This window comes from Meles meles, chromosome 14, assembly GCF_922984935.1.
Source record: "Meles meles chromosome 14, mMelMel3.1 paternal haplotype, whole genome shotgun sequence".
Lineage (NCBI taxonomy): Eukaryota > Metazoa > Chordata > Mammalia > Carnivora > Mustelidae > Meles > Meles meles.
The window spans coordinates 17530196-17553666 of record NC_060079.1 but is presented as its reverse complement, the minus strand read 5'-3'; the positions used below and the strand labels follow the sequence as shown (position 1 = coordinate 17553666).

The window sequence follows — 23471 nt, the reverse complement described above, 5'->3', positions numbered from 1 at the left end:
ATTAACATTCAGGGTAACTATTGAGAGATATGAATTTAGTGCCATTATTAGCCTGTAAGGTGACTGTTACTGTATATTGTCTCTGTACCTTTCTGATCTACTACTTTTAGGCTCTCTCTTTGCTTAGAGGACCCCTTTCAATATTTCCTGGAGACCTGGTTTGGTGTTTGCAAATTCTTTCAGTTTTTGTTTGTCCTGGAAGATTTTGATCTCTCCTTCTATTTTCAATGATAGCCTAGCTGGATAGAGTATTCTTGGCTGCATGTTTTTCTCGTTGAGTGCTCTGAATATATCATGCCAGCTCTTCCTGGCCTGCCAGGTCTCTGTGGATAAGTCTGCTGCCAATCTAATATTTTTACCATTGTATGTTACAGACTTCTTTTCTCGGGCTGCTTTCAGGATTTTCTCTTTGTCACTAAGACTTGTCAATTTTACTATTAGGTGACGGGGTGTGGACCTATTCTTGTTGACTTTGAGGGGGGTTCTCTGCATCTCCTGGATTTTGATGCTTGTTCCCTTTGCCATATTAGGGAAATTCTCTCCAATGATTCTCTCCAATAGACCTTCTGCTCCCCTCTCTGTTTCTTCTTCTTCTGGAATCCCAATTATTCTAATGTTGTTTCGTCTTATGGTGTCACTTATCTCTCGAATTCTCCCCTCATGGTCCAGTAGCTGTTTGTCCCTCTTTTGCTCGGCTTCCTTATTCTCTGTCATTTGGTCTTCTATATCACTAATTCTTTCTTCTGCCTCATTTATCCTAGCAGTGAGAGCCTCCATTTTTGATTGCACCTCATTAATAGCTTTTTTGATTTCAACTTGGTTAGATTTTAGTTCTTTAATTTCTCCAGAAAGGGCTTTAATATCTCCAGAGAGGGTTTCTCTAATATCTTCCATGCCTTTTTCGAGCCCGGCTAGAATGTTCAGAATCGTCATTCTGAACTCTTGATCTGACATAGTACCAATGTCTGTGTTGATTAGGTCCCTAGCCTTCGGTACTGTCTCTTGTTCTTTTGTTTGTGGTGATTTTTTCCGCCTTGTCATTTTGTCCAGATAAGAGGATATGAAGGAGCAAATAAACTACTAATAGGGTGGCAAAGACCCCGGAAAAATGCGCTGTAACCAAATCAGAAGAGACCCCAAATTGTGGGGGGGAGAAAGGGGATAAAAAACAGGTTCTGAAAAAAAAAGGAAAAAAAAGAAAAGAAAAAAATTTAAAAAATAAAACAAATAAAAAAATATAAAAAAGAAAGAAAAATATATATATTTAGATGAACTAGTCAAAAAATGTTAAAAAAGAAAAGGGTAAAAGTTTTAAAAAAATTTAGCAGAAGAAGAAAAAAGAAAAAAGAAAAAAAAATTGAAAAAAGAAAAAAAAAATTGAAAAAAGAAAAAAAAATTGAAGTAGCCGCAAGACTAAAGAATCATGGGGAGAAAGCCATGAGTTCCGTGCTTTGCTTTCTCCTCCTCTGGAATTGCTCTGCTGTCTTAGGAATTGAATCTGCTTTCTCCTTGATAGATGAACTTCGTCCTGGCTGGATATTTTGTTGATCTTCTGGGGGAGGGGCCTGTTGTAGTGATTCTCAAGTGTCTTTGCCCGAGGCGGGATTGCACCGCCCTTACCGGCGGCCGGACTAAGTAATCGGCTCGGGTTCGCTTTTGGGAGCTTCTGTTCCCTGAACGCTTTCCGTAGAGTTCCGGAGGACGGGAATGAAAATGGCGGCCTCCCAGTCTCCGGCCCGGAGGAGCCGAGAGCCTGGGGCCCCACTCCTCAGTGCGCCCCCAGAGGACAGCACCCAATCACTCCCATATCCCCAGCCTCTAGCCGCGCTCGGAGCTCACCCAGACCGCGACCAGTTCAAGGTAACCCCGAGCTGAGAGTTCAGTCCTCGGCTCTGTCTTTGCAGCCGGTTTTCCGTTCTAATACCTGCAAGCTCTCCGACACTCTGACACCCCCGATCCTTCTGTGACCCTGCGGGGCCTGGGGCCACGCTGGCCCCGCGTGGGCTTCACCCCGGTTTAGCCCCTGGAGCAATGTCCCTCAGTGGAACAGACTTTTAAAAGTCCTGATTTTGTGCTCCGTTCCTCCGCCGCTTGCCGGGAGCCGGCCCCTCCCCCCGCGGTCTATCTTCCCGTCGTTTTAGATTCACTTCTCCGCCAGTCCTACCTTTCAGAAAGTGGTTGATTTTCTGTTTCTAGAGTTGCTGTTCTTCTTCTCTTCGCTCTCCCGTTGGATTTGTAGGTGTTTGCAATGTTTAGATAAGCTATCGAGCTGATCTCCTGTTACCTGATGTAGTCTCAGGCTGCTACTTCTCCGCCATCTTGACTCCCTCCTCATGTACTTTTTTTTTAAGGAAGGTGGAGAGGGGCAGAGAGAGGGGGAGAGGAAGAGAAGCAGACTCCCTGCTGAGCACAGCACCCAATGTGGGGCTCAATCTCATAGCCCTGAGATCATGACCTGAGCCAAAAGCAAGAGTTGGACGCTTTACTTGACTGAGCCACCCAGGCGCCCCCACTAATGTACTTTCTAATACAACAGGAGGTATTAGGTACCAATATGATCATTGTTTTTAATCATTGCTATAGAAATTGTGCCCCTTTTTGTGAACTACATCCAAAGCTATCAATCATTCTTACTTAAAAAAAAAAAAAAAGCTTTAAACTTTTACTCACTGATGTCGTAGAAAAATAGCTCTAGAAAATACTCAGCTGCCTTTCAGTAGATGTTACAACCTTGTCCTGTCACATAAAATTACATCTGTATTTTATTGGATCATAGAATATAGATATATTGATAATGGCTGTATCGACGTGAAAGGTGACTCACCTATTTCCTCTATATTTAAAATTTTCAGTAACTAAAAGCTTTTACAAATTTAATATGTAGGATTCATGACGTGCTATTTTTCTCAAGCCTTTTTTCTATTATGTTAATCTAACTGAAGGTGTAACTAATTTCTACTTTAGTTGTAAAATGTCGTAAATTAGTCACACCACCCTCTGCATCAACTGTGTGCACCCGTCAGTGAGAGCCTCGGGCTCCAGACTGTGTTTGGAATCACACGCCCCAGCTGGTGGCAGGAATCAGCACGGGGGAATGTGGCATTTCCTGCCTTAAAGACTTAAGACAAAATCAGCATGTAATAAACTAATCTGTTACTATGTAGAAAAATGTTCATTCGAAGATCCTTTAAGCTTTTATTATTCAGAGTTGTTTTACTTTAGATCTGTTGGCTTTTTAATTTTAAGTGGTTATTCATATTTACAGATGAAGCTTACTTTTTTCCTACTTTGTGTTAGGATTTGTTTCTTTTGGAGGGGTGGGACTTGTTTGTAGTGACACAAGGGTATTGTCACCTTTGAGACCAAGGGAGATAAATATGGTAAACTGTCATTTCAGCAAAGAAAGATTGATTTCAATTATTCAGAAGATTTTCATATTGGTGCCTTACGGCCAAATAAAGTTTGGTAATTACCAATATTATAAAATACACTTTCTCTAGCACCCAGACTAATATTTTTATAGTGACTTTAATTTTGAGAGCAACAAATTCCCATCATTCCTGTTGCCTTTCTGTGTGCTATTAAAAATTGATTAGTCCGCTTTTATTGGCTGATCTTTGAGGAGTGAAGACTAACTTAGATTTGAAACTGAGAACTGAAAGAGGCAAAGGCTTAAAAGTTCAGAACACATTGTGGTGGGAAAGCCTAGTCTGTCACTCACATGGGTAGCCAGGTGACAATAGCTAAGTTACCACTGGGAGGTCCTCACTTCACTCAACAGCCTTTTGCAAATTCCCTCTGGGTGACCAAGAGAGCCTAACAAGGCCAGAGAGTGTCCAGCTTCGGGACTCCTCCACTGTACCACCAGATCAAACCCTCAGATCTGGCTGACCCAGAACTGCTGTGAGGCCAGGTCTGGAAACACCCCAAGAAGTGAAGGCCAAACCCAGGCTTGACTTGAAAGGCTCCCACAGCGTTTCCCCCTGAGAAATGTAGCAGAGGCCATGCTTCTCAAGAGTCCAGTGGTGTCCAAGGAGTGCCTGCAGCTATAGGATAAACAAGGACCGTATTCTGGAAAACGGAAGTAACAATAATTATGAATGAAATTCCGTAATTAATAAAAACAGGTCTTTGTGTTGCCGCCTGCAGCTGTGTGCACATACACACTGCATATGTGTTCAGAGGAAGGCAGGCTTCGTGGAGGAGGCGGCCCTGCGGCCAGGCCCTCACCGATCAGCAGGGTCACGGGTCTAGCTAGTGGCAGGAGACGCAGTGAGACCCGTTGGAATGAAGGGGAGCACCAGGACATGGAGAGCCACGGGAAAGGAACGCCCCCTTCCTGAAGGGAGGAGCAAAAGGCCAACAACAGCGCGTTCGCTGGATGCTGTGAATGAAGAGGCCGGAAGCGGCGTAGGTTCGGAGGACCAGCGAGGGCCTGCGCAGCCGAACCGCTTAGGCAGCAGATGGGGCGGACTGGCTGTGTACGCGGTTGGCTGCGTCGTCGGGGGTGCGGGAGACGTGCGGTGCCAGGACGCGTGGAGCCTCCCTACACGGCTAGGACGGCTGCGGTGTCCTGGTGGGGTCACCACCCACAGCTGCACCCCCACCCCACTGCGCTGCGGTGCTGTTCATGGAGACCCCAGTGAAAATGCCGCCTCCACGTGAGGCCCGCAAACAACCTGGAACCCGCCTCTGGCAGCCTTGCCTTTGAGAGAAACGGCGGAGGACACGTCCGTCGTGACTCACGTGTGTGTGTTCAGGCTGGGGACTGCGGAGGCCGAGCGGACCACTGGAGAAGCCTCCGGAGCGGAGGTGGTGCGGGGCCACGGAGGACAGGCCGGCGAGTGAGATCCGGAAACTGCCACCCGCAAGGCCTATATTTGGCTCTTGCTATTTAAAAAACAAAAATGAAACCCCTCACATTAGGCAACAGATGAACACAATTGGCTCCCGTGCTCGGCGGTTTGGTGCATTGTGTGCAAGAATGATGCAAACGTTGTTAGTAAATCGGACCCCAATTTCTGAAAGGGTTTCCAATAAAGAGAACTAAAATTGGAGCCTAAAATCGTTCTGTTTCTCCAAATAACAAGAAGTTAGCCAGGAACAAGGGAAACAAAAGTTCAGATGAATAATGGTCCTAGAAACTTCCTTTGAAATTTCTCCACCCTCCTCCCTCCTCTCTTTTCTTTCTCATCTTTGGAATGACAGTTTCTGGTCCTTTTCTCTGCTCCTTACAAAGAAGCACATTGTTGGAAAAGAAAACACTACACCCACTCCAAGAGAGTGCAATTTAGGGAATGAAGGGAACTGAGTGTATGTGTGTGCGCGCGCGTGAACTTCATAAGGCAGCCGCACGTTTTGTTAAGGGTGTGGTCTGCGGGATTACCTGTTTCTCATTTGGGGAGGCTTGGGGTTATGAACTTTTGCTGACTGTTGGTATGAGGCATGTCACACATGCCAGCAGGACACCCCAGGTCACCAGGCCTCTGCCCTGGAGACCTGGCTCCACCTCTCCTCCCCAGCTGGGGCTGAAGAGATGACTGCATGTCCGATGGCATCACAGCGGGGAGACAGTCACCAGATGAAGGCTGTGGGCCTTCAAGAGGGAAGTGGCGGGGAGAGCGGTAGGAGCCCAGAGATGCTGCGCACTTCTCTGTCTCCTCGAGAATGTGTCTGTTGCCTTACAGGCGGCCCCCCTGGACCATCTGCTAATCGCTGCTCCCCCTGCTGTTCTCTTCTCAGGGAGGAGACCTCTTTGACGCCATTACTTCAACCAACAAATACACGGAGCGAGACGCCAGCGGGATGCTGTACAACCTGGCCAGCGCCATCAAGTACCTGCATAGCCTGAACATCGTGCACCGGGACATCAAGCCAGAGAACCTCCTGGTAAGAGCAATTTGAACCTCACACGTCTTGAGTCCCAAGCACTCATGAGTGAATATGAATTTTTTTTTTCCTTTCCTATTTTCTTTTCTTTCTTTTTGGAAAAGAAATATACTTTAAAGGCCACTTTCCAGCTGGACTGGAGTAACTGGAAATGAACCTCAAGTGTATCCATAAGGGTTAATGTGCCATTAGGAGGACTTGACTAATTCTTAGCAAATAAGAACCAGAGACAGGGTTGGGGGAATAGAGCTTGGGAAATCTAGGGCTGTGGGTAGCACCCCAGGCTAGACCAAGATAGGAGGAACATTTATGTATAGGTTTATTTCTCTACAGTACTTTGATGTCCGAAGTTTTTACTTGTTGCGGGGGAAGGAAGCTCTCAGTCTGCCAAATGTACTTTCCAATAGTATGATCTAAAAGCTAAGACAATAAGTCATGAGTTTTTTTTTTTTTTAAACATTTATTTGACAGAGACAGATCACAAGTAGATAGAGAGGCAGGCAGAGAGAGAGAGAGAGGGAAGCAGGCTCCCTGCTGAGCAGAGAGCCCTATGTGGGACTTGATCCCAGGACCCCGAGATCATGACCTGAGCCGAAGGCAGCGGCTTAACCCACTGAGCCACCCAGGCGCCCAATAAGTCATGAGTTTTAAAGACACCGGCCTTTCAGCATAAAAATAATCGTGATGAAGACAGAGTTTAAAAATCAGGGACACCCCATCCCCCTTTATGACTATTTATTTTGCTTTTCATGAACTTCATGTCTCTGGGGGAAACACTTAGAGTTCATTACGCAAACAAATGGGGATGCTTTCATAGTCCAGTTGTTAAGGGGACAGTACTGGAAAGAATTGAGACAAGGACAGGCATCGGGGAGCTGTCACTGGTGAATATGGGAGTCACATCAATTTTGCTGTCTATCCAGGCTGGAATTTTAATGAAATCTATTCATTTTCTTCCCCCTCCACCCCACCCCAAGATGCTAGTTCTTCTTTTACTATTATTACCCAGGCCTGAGAGTCATATATTATATATTACTGTTAGTTTGTCCATCTCTTCAGAAATCCGGGAATTGAGGATTCTCTTTCAAAGGCAGCGTTTCTCCAAGGGTGGTCCAAAGACTCCCTGCATCTCAACTACTCCCAGATGCCTGTTAAAAATGCAAATTTCTGAGCCTCCCTGCCGCCCTAGCAAATCAGAATCTGGTGACTGGTGACAGGGTACAGATCTTCCTTGAAACAAGCTCCCCCACGTACCCAAAGGAGCATTCAGGTCTAGAAGCAGATGAGCAAGACAACTCCCCCAACACAAGAAGGGCTGATGAGGCCTGCTGAGATGGTGACCCACCCATGTGCTTGCCCTGAGTGCTTTTACACTCATGATCTCATTTAAACCTCACAACAGCTAGATGGGGTAGGTTCTGTTACCGTCCCATTGTACAGGTAAGGAAACTGAGTGCCAGAAGTTTAAAGATCTGCACAAAGCCATTATAACTCATATGTGGAAGAACTAAGATTTCAACCTAGCTCTGTCCGACTTCAGAGCAACAGATTTTAACCACTAGATGACAAGCTGTGCATTAGGGAGATGTATTGTGGGCTGCCTCTGTGCCAGGTTGTGACAGGGAACAGAGAGACCGATGCCTTCATGGAGTTGACATTCAAGTAGGAAAAATAGGCATTCAGGAAATAAATACGCAAGCCGTTAGTTTGCTGTAATCGTGTTCGTAAACTCGCAGCTACTGGCTAATGAAGGCAGTTGAGGTCAAGCGATGGAGCTCTGACTTAATTGCCCTTCAAATTCCACATCTCTGCAGTAGCCCAAACATTTTCTTCTGCATAGTTGCCTCTGTAACCTGCAGCAATTTTCTCTCGTCTCCATTCATTATTCCTGTGTCCTGAATTATGTAGGATTGTCTCGTGGGAACAGAGTCACAATTGGCCTTTGTTTCAAAACTTCTCCAAACCCCAAAAATTCAGTGATTGAAAATTAAAGTTTTGTCCCCCCTCCCCTTACAGTTTGGTTTTGCATGACATCGTCCACTTACTTCTTACTGGAGCGTGGTCTGTTTCTGTAAATCCCATACATGATTACTTAGCAATGTAGTTTTTCTAAATTTATAATTTTTTTACAAAGTGCTGGACACTTTGAAAATATTGTGCTCATTCTAACATGTTTTACTTTTTAGATTATCCAGAAAGAAAAAAAGTTCACTCTTTTTTTCCTTTCTCTTCTAATGTGAGAATGGGAAATACACACACACTATTGAAGGCATTTACAATATTGGTTTAAAAAGTATATATGAACTAAAGTAATTCTGCTTCTCTAGTATAGTAATTTTTACTCTCAGGAAGTATTAAGAGTTGGTGAGCTTTGCAGGGATAAATCTATTATAGTATAAAATAGGAGAATGGAAGAATTTAAACAGAATTAGGACAACATTACTAATTGAACTTGAGACTTCTGTTAATTTCACATTCTGTTGAACTTTATGTGGAAATAAGAGAGAATTGTCATGGGAGGCACATTCACATCCCAAGGATTTATAGTCAGATGGACCAAAGTTCAAAACCAAGTGCTTCATTCTTCCAGTTACTGGTCCTATGACCTTGAACAAGTTGAAAAGCCTCCTTTAGGGGGATTTTATGAAGATAAAGAGATAACATGGAACTATTAGCTTGCCACTTTTTTATTCCCCTTTTATTTGTAATAAAAATTAAATTATTCCTAAAAATAAAACTGTTTCACAACAAATTATGTTGTAAAAATCATCTTGCATCTTTTTTGACATTGCTTTTTAAATTTTACTGTTCACCCATGCATGGATTTGCCATCTCCTCACGAAATGTAGGGCTGGAGACTATTTTTGAAAAATGCTATGACAAATTTCATGTGAAGATTTCAAGTCCATTTTCTTACTACCAAATAAATAAATTCACCAAATAAATAAAAAAGCCTCACTACACACTTTGCATTACTCTTTTATTAAGACACCTCAAAAAAGCCTAAGTTGTTGGATTGCTAACGAGATTTTTGCCAGTTAAGCGTTGTTTGTTACAGCTAGCAAAGTATTATTTCTAAGTGTCTAATTCAGCTATAAATTCCATTTTATGTAGTATCATATATGTAGAACTTACAGAATTTTTTAATTTTTAATTCTTATAGAACTATATAAAAATATTGTAGCTGGCCTTAAGGATCTACATGGATCTATTGAAGTCTAAGTATTTGTCAGGTCAAGGTCTTTTAATGAGAAAACATGATTTATAGTGATGTCCAGCCACATTTGGTGCGAAAACTGGGAATTGACCCAATATAAATACCCCCTATAATTTTATTATTGTATCACTTATAAGTTTTTGTCTGGTTTGTTCTGGTTTTTTTTGGTCACAAGTTATGCCAATGACCTTACATGGTTCTTTCTGCTCTGTCAGGCCTGGAGCTTAATGATCATACGGATGAGTGGCCAGTGGGATGAGAGGGTGGATGAGATGAAAGAGTGAGTGAATGAGTGACACTTCTCCACAGACTAGAGGACAGACCCATCATGACAAGGTCCAAGCCATTCTTCAACTCATTCATTACACGAGGGCTCACATGGGCCTAAATGCCACTGACTGGGGGAAGTGCAGTGTTTCCCCAGCTGTGCTTACACCCAGGACCTGCGTGTGTGTGTGTGTGTGTGTGTGTGTGTGTGTGTGGTGGTGGTACATAACTAAAAGAGACTTTTTATTTTTTAAAAAACAAAACCACCCAAACCGTTCTGAGATCAACCGCCTTCAGTTTGCAGCAGTCACCACTAGATGGCAAGCTTGCACCCTTGGCGGGAAAAATTCTCAGAAGCATCCTGAGTTTTCTCCTAAGGAGCTGGGAGGGTCTTTTAAAATGTATACGCAGGTGCCACCTCCTTAGGAATGTTAAAGTATTTACTGGCAAAAATATAACTTGCATCACTAGTTTTTATTAGATTCTAGAAATAAACAGTAATTGTCTTTTATATAAAAGTTATGTTCAAAAAACTTTTTCCTTCTAAACTCCCCAGTACTGTCTGGGAGAAAACAGTTTCTCAGAGAATCTGCCTGTCTTGGTCAGAAATTTTCTTTTAGAAACTTTCTGTCCAGGTGGTTGCACCTCCTCCTGACTGCCCATCAAAATGGCATGCCTAGCACAGAACCCTCATTTTCACTAAATGGAGTGTATGTGGCAATAGGATACCGTGTTCTATCCAAGTGATGACCATGCATGACCTAGTGATGATATGCTCCAGCGCCTCTTGGTTTCAGTTCAAGCCAGCCCCAAGCCCATGAGATTGCAGATTTCCTTCGGCCCATGACCCTTAATCTCCAAATAAATCCATTTTGTGGCAAAGTAGCTAACTACACTGGTACACAAGGCAGGTGCCACAGATGGACTGCATCTAGAAGTCATAGGCAGAAGCACAGTTGAGTAGATCTATAGTCAGTCCACTTATGATCTTATGGTCTTATGACCTCGAGCCAGCAGACCGTGGATTAATAGTTGGGGGACCCAGAAGAAGGGAGCCAAGGCCCCTCAGGATTCTGTCACTGGCCCAACCCCAATCAGCATTAGTGATGTGAAATGAAGACGTATTATAGCAAATGACAGACTTGAGAACCAAAAGTATCTTTGGCTCTGTGATGGTCCAAAATCAGTAAGATGAAATTTGACAAGAGAGACATATAAATCCCAATGGACTAAGTGGTTTTGGTGTGTTGTTTTAATGATCATTGTAGAAAAGCAGTAGTGGAAAACTTGGCCAGACCATGTCAAAGGCTATTAGCTGAGCCTAAGTTCAGGGTGAGCCTTAGGGGGATATAACTGCTAAAGAAGTACCCCTCGATTCTTTTCCCTGGGAGAGTGCTGCCATCAAGAGAGTCCTCTGCCCTGCTCACGCCAGTTACCACTATGCGAAGGAATGTGAGCACGTCATGTCAGGGGCCTGGAGTTTAGCCCACAGAGGGGAAGGAGAAAATGGAACATGGTGGCTCTGGTCAAATATATGAAACACTGTGAGATGGGAAATGGGAAACCTTTTCTGTGCTGTATTGAACTCCAGTTAAAGAGAAGACTTTCGTGGATGAGAGATTCGAGGTTGATGTAAGAAAAAACTTTCAAACAGTTGCACCTGTTTGCAAATTAAATGGCCTTTATTATACATAGCTTGTGGTTATTGAAAATGTCTAAGCAGAAACTGAATCATTATTTTTTATAGGTGTTTAGGAAAAAAAAAAAACTCCTCTCTGAATTTGGATAAAAGTTAAGGAAAAAATAGAAGAAAAACACCACTTTCCCAAGACATTATTTAGTATAGTAATATACCAGTTACTTTACTGGCACCTTTGCTGAGGGACCCTCTTCCAAAGATCTGTGATTGCACATGGGAGAATCAGGAAAGTGTAGTGTGTTATCTTGGTTGGCCTGGGTATGTCTGCCCAATACTCATCCCTTTTGCCATTAAGGACTGAAATAATATCACTCATCTCATTTAAGATGACATGGTCTTATTGGACTAGCAAAGATTAATAAATAATAGCATATAGTATTGGAAAAGTTATTAGTATACCAATCATCTTTTACGTGTTGGTGCAAGAGTAACTTTGCAGAAACTTTCTGAAAGGTACTTTGGTAATAAATAAGGAAATCTTAAATACTATGAGTATCCTATGGCCAAGTAATTCTACTTCTGGAAATGTCACAGAGAAAAAATCAGATCTGTATACATATATAGGGATGTTCATCTCAGTAGTTTTTAGTATGAAAAAAATTTCATCTCAGTAGTTTTTAGTATGAAAAAATATACATACATATATATGAAAACGACTTATGTCAGGGTACTAACTAGTTAAATAATGGCATGATGAGGGGGGAGAAGGACATACTGGTTAAAATCTTGGACTTGGACTTACATAAGCTTAAGTTCTGGCTCTGCCACTTAGTAGCTGTGCAACATTGGACAACAGTGCAACATCTCTGAGACTCATTTTCTCATCTACAGAATATCAGTAAGATGATTTAGTAGGTTGTTGTGAAGATCCACTAGGATAATGAGCATGAACTCCTCAACAGGAAGCCTGACATATCCCGTGTGCTCAGGAAATAGCAGCCGTAGTCGTTTGGATTATTATGAAGCTGCATCTATACAGTAGAATATTCAATACCACTGAAAATCGTGATGCAGATACACATGTATTCACTCATGATATATTGTCCCATGGAAAAAGAAGAGCAGGAGAGAGAGGTAAAGAAAGGGCTAGAAGTTCACACCCCAAAATGTTAGCGATGGTTATTTCTAGGTGTCAAGAATATGGGTGGGCTTAATTCCTTTCCCTCTATAATTATCTCTCTTTTCTAATTTTTCTACAGTGACATGTTGGATATTACTTGTGTGACAAAAGTATAATACGAGTTTTAAAAATGGCAATGACATTGAGTTCCCATAGTTTTCGCCAAAGGCTAGTATGTGCAATGGCTCCCAGCATCCAGAACATGCCTGTTGTGTGGGTCTCATTGCAGCTGCGTAGACATCCTCTTTAGATAGTTTCATGACTGTTTTAAAGTGAGAATGAGAATCGGGTGTAGTGGAGTTCCCACTCATCCTTCATCTTCCCAGATCTCTCTAGAATAATATTTTGAAAGCTATGTTATTTCTCCCTCTGATACTGTTACTCCTCTTCTGACTTGGGCTATACAATGTTGACTCTTCTTATTTCATTTAACTTTTGATTTCACAAAGATTTTACACCTGGGTACAAAGTGGGGTTTGTTTTTTTTAGGAATTTTTTTTTCAGGGAGATTTAATTTTAAAGTATGTGGACCCTAATGTGCATTTTGTAAAATAATTTTCTGCATTAATGTTGTTTTGCTTCACTTCTTAAAGAGTAAAGATTTAAATTTAATTCATTTTCCTTAGAAAGGACTATTTCCTTTCTAACATCAATGTCTTTTTAAAGGGATACCATAGTTGTGAAAAAGTAAATTGACTTTTTTTCATGGCTTTGTCAATTTCATGCCACTTTTGTTCAGTTCTGTTCAATTTGGTGAAATTATTTTTTAGTACCTATTAAGCTCCTCTGTGAAAAATATTTCCATGGATATTAATGATTCATTAGCCAGCATTTCAACAGGGTTATCCTTGAATTCACAGCAACACTGAGAATTATGTTTGTTCCAACACATCTGTTATATTAGTCAGCTTTTAGTTCTCTATTATGGGAATCTCAGAAACCATTTGCTTGAGTTCAGGTTATCTGTGAATTTTCATATTATTTTATGGCCACCAGCTGCATTTTATGACTATATATTAAATCTTTTATTTTTTCAAATTTTCCAAATGGTCTCAGTTTCTAATCCAGAGGAAATCAGGCCTATGCCCAGACATCTACTGTTCAGCAAGTTACAGCTACTGCAAACCCCCAAATAAATGAAAAAGAAACAAAAAGAAAACTCTTCCTCAAAAAGGAAAAACCCTGTGTAAAATGCCATTGCACCAAAAATTTAATACCTGACCTTTCCCTATATCTGTTCTTGGTAGGACATGCCTTCAGCTTTTAATTGGAATCTTTCTCATAATTGTTGCCATTTAACACATTTAGTCTGTCAAATCACGGGATGTCTTTATAGCCATATAATAAACCCTAGAGAACAACTTCTCTGACTGTAGCCATCTGCAATGATCACAAGAGTAGCTTACAAAATACTGACAATCTTTATGGTAATAGGATACATATGGCAGGCCACAATTACGTGTAGCTGCATTCAATTAGTGTTGTACAATTACACAGTTTTATTGCTTAGTTAAAACAGTGAAAGCACTACATACTGGTAATTTGCACTAATCCCCATCTCTTTAATAGCCCCTCAGTGTTTAAAATGTGGGGGAACATCTATAGTATTTAAAGGGCTTGGGATGAACATTAAATTATATCTCATGTTGTGAATACTCATTGATTGACAGTCAATGGACTCCCACCTCACTTGTGGGTCTTGTTTTATGGAGGCTTTAAAATACAGTTATAGCAAAAAGCGCCTTTTTTTTTTTTTTAAACACCAGAACCCCACTTGCTGGATCGGGTTGCCCAAGCCTGTGCTTGCAGTCTGTTAAATGTCCCTCCTGGAAGATGGTCAGGACAGGGGGACAGCCAGAGGAACAGAGTCAGAATTGATTCAGGGGTGGTATAAGCCAAGGACTCCATATTTTAAATGTGAACTTGTTAGAGGCTTTTCCCATTCCTAACTTTTAATTAAAAACTCAGTTCAAAGTAAATTTATAGCTACCATTTGGGAAAATACTTTCTAGAGATGGTTTTGTGAGTGAGTGTGTGTGTGTGTTGTGTGTGTGTGTGTGTACATGCACACATGTGTGTCTGAAACAGATGTATGTAGCAATCTGTGATTTTACCAGAATTTTAATTACATTTTTCAGTGGCCTCCCTTGTGCCCCTCTGTAAGTGGCTTGGTAAGAGAGCCCAACTCGGGTTGCCCCAAGGGCTCACAGGGAACCCCGGTTGTGAGGCGGGCTCATTATACTGCTTGGGCAAGGTGCGCTCCCATTAGAAGCGAGGATACTCTGGAGTATGTTCCTCTGTATCCTTCTCCCAAAGTGTTGACAGAGAAAAACCCAAAGCAGCCTTGTTTCCTGCGCTGCCTGATAGTAAGTTAAACAGAATTCCAGTCGAGAGTCCTGGACATTCATTCACCTGCAAAAACATTTTGCTGAAGCATGGCTAACATAGTGGTGTCTAGAAGTGTTTTCAGTTACGTGGATCAGGGCTTTGTCTCTCGTTCTTATTGTCTGTCCTAAGCATCACGTTAACCTCTTTATGTCCATGAAAATTCTGTGTGCTTTTTCAAAGCAGTGTAGGGGGACATGGTGGAAGTGATAGAGATCAAAAGAGCACTAAGATGATGGATTCTGTGTGTTTTACTTAAATGTTGTTGGTTTATTTGAAAGAATTATTACTTTTATGTAATCCTAATTTTCATTATTTTAGTTAAGATTTTTTTGGTGCTTTTTTTCCCCTTAGGAATAGAAACTTTGAACTTTATTGCTCCGTTTATTAAAGGTAACTGGCATATGGCTGTCTGTGAGGTAGAATTCCTAGTCAAATGTAGATGCTCAAAAATAAAACCTTTTCTAAGGAGAATTACATGGTCATATTAAGAACCAAAACGTGACTTGTGACTCCATCTGCCAACATTGCTTTTCGTCCAACTTTTGCCCTGTTAGGTGATCATAGATATTATGTTTAGAGGAAAACCACAGAATTCCTGCATAAATGGAGTTGTGTAAATTGAAATCTACACCACCTCCAAAAACAGGCACCATGGATGTTTGGACCTGTCAGAACATCAAAACCGGAGATGATTTTACATTTTAGGACATAACAGATGGAATTAAAGTAACAACATGGAATTAAGGAAGTAAACAATTCTGCTCTGTCTGGGAAATAAGCTAGATGATCTTCTAGATGTTTCCATCTCGGGTTTCTGTTCATGAAAAACATTTGCTTGTCACCTGGATGACCAGAATGGCTGAGGTGCTAAGACTATGATTTAGGGATTTCTTTTGCCCATGAACACGTAGCCTGGGAATGACATACATTGTGCTTTGCAGCTCCAACACCTCAGTTGCTCGGGCTGATGGGCTGGAGAGCTGCTTTCTTAAAGGAGGGAGGACCCTGTCCATCCCAGATGACAGCTGGGCAAAGCCACACCTACGAGGGACACACTAACAGCCTACGTGCAGGTGACCCCGCCAGCCTCCGGACACCTGCCCGAGGGCTCAGACTAGATGGCGGTCAAGCCCTTAGGGAGAAGACTCCATGCTCTGAGTGTGGAGAAAATGTAAAAGGATATTTTCTGCCCAGAAAAGACACGGTCTCTCCAGAAGGGAAGCTCGAACTCCCTGCCTCTGCCAGAACAGTTAGATGCAAATGATCGATGCTGATGCTGCGGCTTAGCCAGCCAAACATCTGCACTTTAAGCTGCAGGGAAAGGAGAAGTTAATCTACTTTCTCCAAAGAAAGGGAGATGTGGTGTGTGAGTGGTCGCGGGGCTCCTGATGTGTGGAGATGAGTCTTGCTGTGCGAGAGGTTCCGACCGCGTATCGCATACACGCGATCACAAGGAGGCAACAGAGGAACACGCAGGCTTCTTCTTGCTGGATGAATTATTTTGATGTACACGGAAAACTTTACCGTGTCCTCCAGGCATCTCCTGCGCCTTTGCTGGGAATACTAGCTTTTAACTGTGGTTTTCTTTCTCCTATTGATTCCAGTGGAGGGCCCTGAATTAGAATTCTGAATGCCCTTTGATCTTTCCTTTGAAATAGTAGAAGTGGATACTCTTCGGAGCAGACCCATTTGGTTTGATCATGGGCTGGAATTAAAGCGGTATAAATACTTGCCTATGGTCCCACGCATCCTTTTCTTGATTTGTTGGGTGAAAGACTAGAGGCTTTTACTGCCTTAATAAGGAAACCTGGACTGAATGCTGACTCTGCACCTGATAAATCTTTCCAAATTGCCACAGGTGAAATGAAATGTTAATATCCCTTTCAATTATTAATAAAAAAATGTAAATAGATTTTGCTGGAAATGTGGGCCACTGAAAATGAAGTATTTTAATATACGTGTAGTTTTTTTTGTTGTTCAGTTACTAAAGAACTGTATTTTTAAAGCTTCTTACATATTAAAATGGAAAGGTAATTCTTTTCATAAATTGGAAGTACTGCACTGGAGACTTTTGTATTTCATTGTATTACACAAATCAATTTTAATTGTAGAAAACATTAAGTACAGATAAGCAAAGAAAAAGTCTCCCATAATCCTACCACCGACAGACACACTAACACTGTGTTCTTTCAGACATTTTTCTTGGCACATATTTTTTTTTTCTTTAGTACCCATTTCATGCAAACCAGTCTGAAATCTGCCCTTATTTCCCCCAAATAATTTATTTCCATAGACATAAATTCACATCACCAAGTTAAGGGTCATGTAGTGTCCCACTGAATCAACATACCATCATCTATTATTGAATTTCCATTTGCTGGCTGTTCACCATGTTTCCAGTTCTGCAGTAATCTAAAAAAAGATATTCTTATATGTATATCGTTGCATAATTGCCTGGTTTTTTTTTTTTCCACTTTATGATAAATTTAAACCACAATGCCCATCGTTCCTTCAAGAAAGAGCTTCTGAGCTCTTGGTTGTAAGGCGATTTCACTCTTGACTTTTACTTTAGGTATACGAACACCAAGATGGCAGCAAATCGCTGAAGCTGGGTGACTTTGGACTGGCCACCATTGTAGACGGCCCCCTGTACACGGTCTGTGGCACCCCAACATACGTGGCTCCAGAAATCATCGCGGAAACCGGGTAAATGCTTCCCGTGGTTTATTGGAGTGCTGTGCTTGCCAAAGAACTAGTCTGCTTCGAGAATAGGAGAAAACAGCCCTGTCCCATCCAGACGGAATTAGCTATCAGATTTCTTTCAACTCCTTTTTTTTAACTTTAAAGTGAGAGCCATTTTCTCTGTTTCCCCAATCAAGTTGCCAATTACCGCAATCTTGTTCAAGGCTTCCATGTGGCCTTTGTTAAAGGTAGAACAGCAGTTATTAACCCCAGAGTAAAAAATGTTCGGACGAACAGAGAAACATACAGCGATGGTAATTAACTTGCGTTTGGATAAAAGAAACAGACACTGCTGTGTGCGGTGATTACAGTCTCCTATGGTTATTTCTCTCCGCTATCCTTATTCTCCCATCCCACTCTCATTTGGGCTCTCTTGGTGGTCCATTGATTATCTGTGCAGTACAAACACCCTTAGGCATCAGAGGGCCACTGGGAATTTTCTGGTGTCTATGTGCAGCGGTATCAGATGAATGAAAATCTCTAGACTGGGGGGAGAAGGCGGGTCGCCCAACACTTACTAAGGACCTACTCTCTGCCAGGTGTAAGCTCCTTTGCTTGATTCTTAACTCTTCCAGTAGATGGTATGATTCCCGTTTTGCACATGAATAATCTTGCTGCCGTGGTTGGGTATCCTGGAAGCTCATGACTAGATAGTGGCTGAGTCAGAATTTGAACTCAGGGCTGTGTGAATAAAGGGCTCTTTCCATAGAGAGCCCTATTTCTTGCTAAGGATCATAGGCCAAGTTCTGAAGCATTAGCCTCACACAGAAGGGTTGGGGAAGGGTGGTGCACCAAGGGGAAATGGCCTTACATTTTCCCCTCAATGAGTGGCACCAACCCACACCTGGGGGTCTAGGTTGTATCCTCCCCTGTGACCCCTTGAAGATAGTTTTACTGCTTGACCTTTGACCAGAAAGGCAGAGGAACAGAATAGATGAGAAGGGAATGCCAATTGGGTGATCCCTAAGGTGGGATTGGGGGTAAATGAGGACTTTTTTACTCATCAGATTTGAGTGAGTTGGGAGCCAACATCTGTAAACTTGCCGACCTCCCTCAGGGCATGCTGCCTCGGGTATAGCCAGCTACATTTCCTAGTTTTCTACCCTGAGTACTCTGACAGCCTGCTGGAAGGGCGGAGCCCAGGGGAGAAAGAGGATTGAGTCAGGCTCTTGGAAACCCTGCTTGGAACCCTGCTCTGCCACTAACTAACTGTGTGATCTTGAGCAAGACTACCCCTCTGATCCTTGGTTTTCTCCTCTATAAAATAGGCAACAGTACTTAGCCTGTGTAATGTAGAGTGATGGAAAAACAGCATAAGATGACGTACGTCAGTGCTTTACGAACTGGAAAATGTCCTAGATGTAATTATGTTTTTTAACTTTGGGACTTAGATCGTTTCAAGGGTCCACCCCTATCTTAAAATCAATCTGACTGTAATAAACCTTTTTGATGAATACTTACTGATACTTGGATACGATCCTAGACATGCTTTACTTCGATTTTTATTCATATGTCTTAGACGGTGTCTCTCTCTCTCTTTCAATTACTCTTTCCTTGAATTCTGTTTACTGGGGGGTTTTCATTTAGTGTTTGTTGTTGGGTTTCAAATTTTGTTGAGTTCGGTTTTTGATTTAGAATAGTCAAGTCATCCATTTTGCCAGTGCCCCGTAATTTGTCCCGGCCTGCCTTGTGCTAACTCTAACGTCACTTACTTTTGCAGATATGGCCTCAAGGTGGACATCTGGGCAGCTGGTGTAATCACTTACATCCTGCTGTGCGGTTTCCCTCCGTTCCGTGGGTATGGGCAGTCATCTTTTATTCAGCACCAACAAAGCATTTCTGTACTCTCTGAGCGATCCCTTCTGCCTTCTTGCACAAAGGAGCCTGGAGCAGGAAGTGGATGGAAGAACTTGACCTCCAGTGCCTGTTATTTTTTCTGTGTTGTACACACTCATTTACATGCCTTCCATAAATCTCCCTCATAGATTTTTAAAAACTCATTCTTTCCTAATTGTCCAAAACAGTTCCATATTGACATTTTGAATAGCTTAAAAACACACATTGTACACACTTATGGGGAAAGGAAGGGCTCGAATGCAGAAGAGTGAAGAGACATACCCTGGGTTAACATTTTAGTGCTGTGTTTTTCCTTGTTGTGGTTCATGTAAACAGAAGCGGTGATGACCAGGAAGTGCTTTTCGATCAGATTTTGATGGGGCAAGTGGACTTTCCCTCTCCATACTGGGATAACGTTTCTGATTCGGCGAAGGTAGGTTCCCAGTGCCTTTCCTTTTCCCGAGACCCTCTGTGTCTTAATGCAGTTATACCTAATGATGTTGTAGATAAGATTTCTGTCCATTTTTGTTTAATTACTGGGTTTGCCAGGAGTCCACGGTCATCAAATCATCTGTTTGTCACCATCCCACTTACCAGGCGTCTCTGTTTTCCTGGCTTCATCACTTCCTGTTGTCACTCCAGTTACACTGCGTCTTGCCACACCAGCCCACCTTGGATTATGGCGTAGCTTGTGGCTTTACCTCTTTTGGGTCTCAACTCAATTTCACCCTCTCAGGAAAGCTTTCCCAGACCACCCTGTTTTCAGATACAGCTCTTTAATCTACCTAGTTCGCCTTATATTCCTCATCTGCTCTATTTTTCTCTTGTAGCCCTTACACCCATGTGTCCTTCTGGTATACCATCTACCTACCTTTCTCTCTCTGTCTACTTTTCTAGACAGGTAGATACAGGTAGGTGTATACATCTTACTTATATCATTTATTTTCTAGTTTTCCCTCACTAGAACACAAATTTCATCAAGACAAGGATTTTTGTGTGTTTTGTTTATTGCTGTATCATCAACCCGATGTAGTGACCAGTATATAACTAGTTCTTAACCAGTATGTATACATGCTTAACATGTATTAAAATGAATGAATAGGAGATCAGCCTCTAAGAAAACTGCAAAATGGGGACATTGGTAGAACTCGGGATAAAAAAGAAAACCTTTTAATTGACTTCTTAATGTCTCCAAGCATTGACTTAAATTTTTAACAAATTGATGTTGATAAATAATTGACTTTTGATTATTCAGTGTATAAGCCTTTCCTTTCTCTGTGTCCTGAGTGTGAGTTCAGTTAAAAACCTGACATTTTCCTGTGGGGGTAGAGGTATTTTTGCCTGTGAGCAGTCTCTTCAGAAATCTCTTTCTCTCAGTGCCTTCACTCCATAAACTAGGGCTCCAAGTCATTGACAGATAGGACCATCTCCCACATCCCCATGCCACCTGCAGAAGGCACCACACCAGCTCATTCCTTTCATAAGTCCTGGCCCTTGTTGGAAAGTGAATGAATGCCTTCTTACACAGAGGAGCCTGAAGCAGAAGAACATAATGAGAACTTTATGGTAGAATCTCTACATCAGTGAAAATAAATCATCCTCATCACGGAATGGTAGTCAGACCCCATGACTGTAAGGAACTGGATAACGCATATCTAACCATTTTGTTACATGGGAACTTCTATTCCAAAGTGGACAAATGTGTGACAGACTCATCATTAAAACTCAAGCTGTGCTTTCCTGGTCCAAATCATTTTGAACTCTTGAGGGAGTCTCATTAATTTTCAAACCATTAAATCATTTGCCCCTTAATAGTTCCATTTTATTGGTATTGATTGATGTGGAAAGTTTTGAGGCAATGTTAACAGATTTCTGTATTAAGCTAACCTAGAAATCGCCATTAAAGTGTGAAATTCTAGACAAAGGAATATCAATCCTTTAACTTGTTTAATTTATTTCTTCTCTACTAAATGCACTTCAGTGAAATTTATTCTAATCTTTATTTCATTTTTTTTCTCGCCGTATATTTATAATTCTAAGTATTGACCTTTTCTTCAACTTCTAAGAGTGTTAGATTCCTTTGGGTAAGCTGAGTTGATATATTTAAAACTTAGAGCTTTTCTAAACTAAAAGAGAACTTTGGCGTAGGAAAATACTTAGAGTTTTGCCATAAAAATGAGACAAATGGAATCAAATGTTCCCTTCCACAGGAGCTCATCACCATGATGCTGTTGGTCGATGTCGATCAGCGATTTTCAGCTGTGCAGGTCTTGGAGCACCCTTGGGTTAACGTAAGTGACTTCCTCCTTTCCCCATACACACTTCTAACGTTCCTTTCTAAAACCACCTATTTCCTAATGATATTGCCTCCTTTGTAAAGTGCTGCGTTCGTATTTATTCCTCCCCCACAAACATGCTGGAACAGTGACGGCATCTCAGACTTGCTCCTCTGAGTCCGTGCTGACGGGTGCTCTCGCGGTCCCTTGCACAGAGCCTTTTGATGCAGAAAGGGCTGCTTTCCAACTGGGGAGGTGCATGCACATGGACAAGCCCCACCCCGCCTCCAAGCTACATTCCAAATACAGCAACAGCAGCAGATTTTCTGAGTCAGTCCTGCTTTTGCATGATGCCTACCAAAAATACCGTTGACCCAAGGGTCCCCCATGAGGCTTGAAGTACTCCAGTGTGGCACTACTCAGTCTGGAATGCGCTCACGAGTCACCTGGGGGTCTTGTTAAAATGCAGATTCTGATATCCTAGATGTGAGGCTCTGAATTTCTAAAAGCTCCCAGATGTTGCTGCTGCCATTTGAGTGGTAGAGTCTAACAATATGAAATTCTTTGTGAAAGAATTCCCCAGAGCACAGTCATTATATGTTGTCCCTCTATCTCTCTAAAACGGACTGATCAGGTTTGTTTTGAATCAGAATAAATACGCATAGAGCGCTTCACTGACGAAGTCTGTCCAGGACTCTTCTAAGCCCCTCACGTACGTTAACATCGTGTTCTTCCCAACAACTGGATAATCTAGGTCCTACTGTAACCTTCACGGACACGTGGAAGCTCCAGCCTTAGGTTAATGGTTCTTCCTCCACAGCAGAAGGCGGATAGAGATGCACTTATAGAGAGACGGACATGAGCACAGACAGGAACAAGTATAACATGCTTAGCTCACAGATAGAGATTTTGCCAGCCTTCCTACGGCTTCAAGTGATCTGGCTGTGAGTTGAAGGCAACAAAATATTCCACTTCTCTAAATTATCACCATAGTGATTAGCTAAGTGGGCTTCCCCCCCCCAAATCACTAATTTTAAGGATAAGGTATGATTGAAAGACAGTGTTGGGGCAGACTACATCCCAGGTGACAAGAGTGTAGGATCTTGTTTATGTTCTGACATGTGATGGCCATGGTCCAAGGTTCTAGCACTTTCTTTAATTTATTTTTTGTTGTTTTTTAATTATTATTAACATATAATGTATTATTTGCTTCAGGGGTCAGGTCTGTGATTCATTAGTCTTACACAATTCGCAGCACTCACCATAGCACACACCCTCCCAAGTGTCCATCACCCAGCCACTCCCTCCCCTCCAGCAACCCTCAGTTTGTTTCCTGAGATTAAGAGTCTCTTCTGGTTTGTCTCCCTCTCTGGTTTTGTCTTGTTTCGTTTTTTCCTCTCTTTCTCTATCATCCTCTGCCTTGTTTCTTAAATTCCACATTTCAGTGCAATAATATGATAATTGCCTTTCACTGACTGGCTTATTTTGCTCAGCATAATACCCTCTACTTCCATCCACATCGTTGCAAATGGCAAGATTTCATTTTTTGTTGGCTGTGTAATATTCCGTTGTATATATACACCACATCTTCTTTATCCATTCCTCTGTTGATGGACATCTGGGCTCTTTCCATAGTTTGGCTATTGTGGACATTGCTGCTATAAACATTGGGGGGACAGGTGCACCTTCAGATCACTATGTTTGTATCTTTGGGGTAAATACCCAGTAGTGCGATTGCTGGGTTGTAGGACAGCTCTAACCCAGCATTTTATATGTAGAGAAGTAAAAACAGGAGAATATTTATAAATGTTGAATGTGTGTATAGACACAGAACTAAGGTTTGTTTTAAATATTTTTGTAGAGCAGAGCTTCGCAATTAGTATACAAATGTATAAAGCTATCAGTCCCCTTAACCCCTGGGATAGTCAGGCAGGGCAGCTAGAATCTAGAAGTGATCACCTCCAACCTCAGAACCTTTGCATTTACCCCAGGGTGCTAAAATAAAGTTATCCTCTTCTATAAAGTGGGCAAAGTTAG

At 42.0% G+C, this 23471-nt stretch overlaps 1 protein-coding gene across 4 annotated transcripts in view; it reads left to right on the top strand.

Annotated features, from left to right (window-relative positions):
• Nucleotides 1-23471, top strand: part of DCLK1 (doublecortin like kinase 1) — a 359451-nt gene that overhangs the window by 302258 nt on the left and 33722 nt on the right. For all 4 annotated transcript variants that reach the window (XM_045978157.1, XM_045978156.1, XM_045978159.1 and 1 more), the window contains exons 11-15: nucleotides 5743-5889; nucleotides 17153-17286; nucleotides 19043-19120; nucleotides 19495-19591; nucleotides 21369-21449. In XM_045978157.1, the coding sequence (XP_045834113.1) occupies nucleotides 5743-5889; nucleotides 17153-17286; nucleotides 19043-19120; nucleotides 19495-19591; nucleotides 21369-21449 (537 nt within the window). The remainder of the gene's footprint in view (nucleotides 1-5742; nucleotides 5890-17152; nucleotides 17287-19042; nucleotides 19121-19494; nucleotides 19592-21368; nucleotides 21450-23471) is intronic.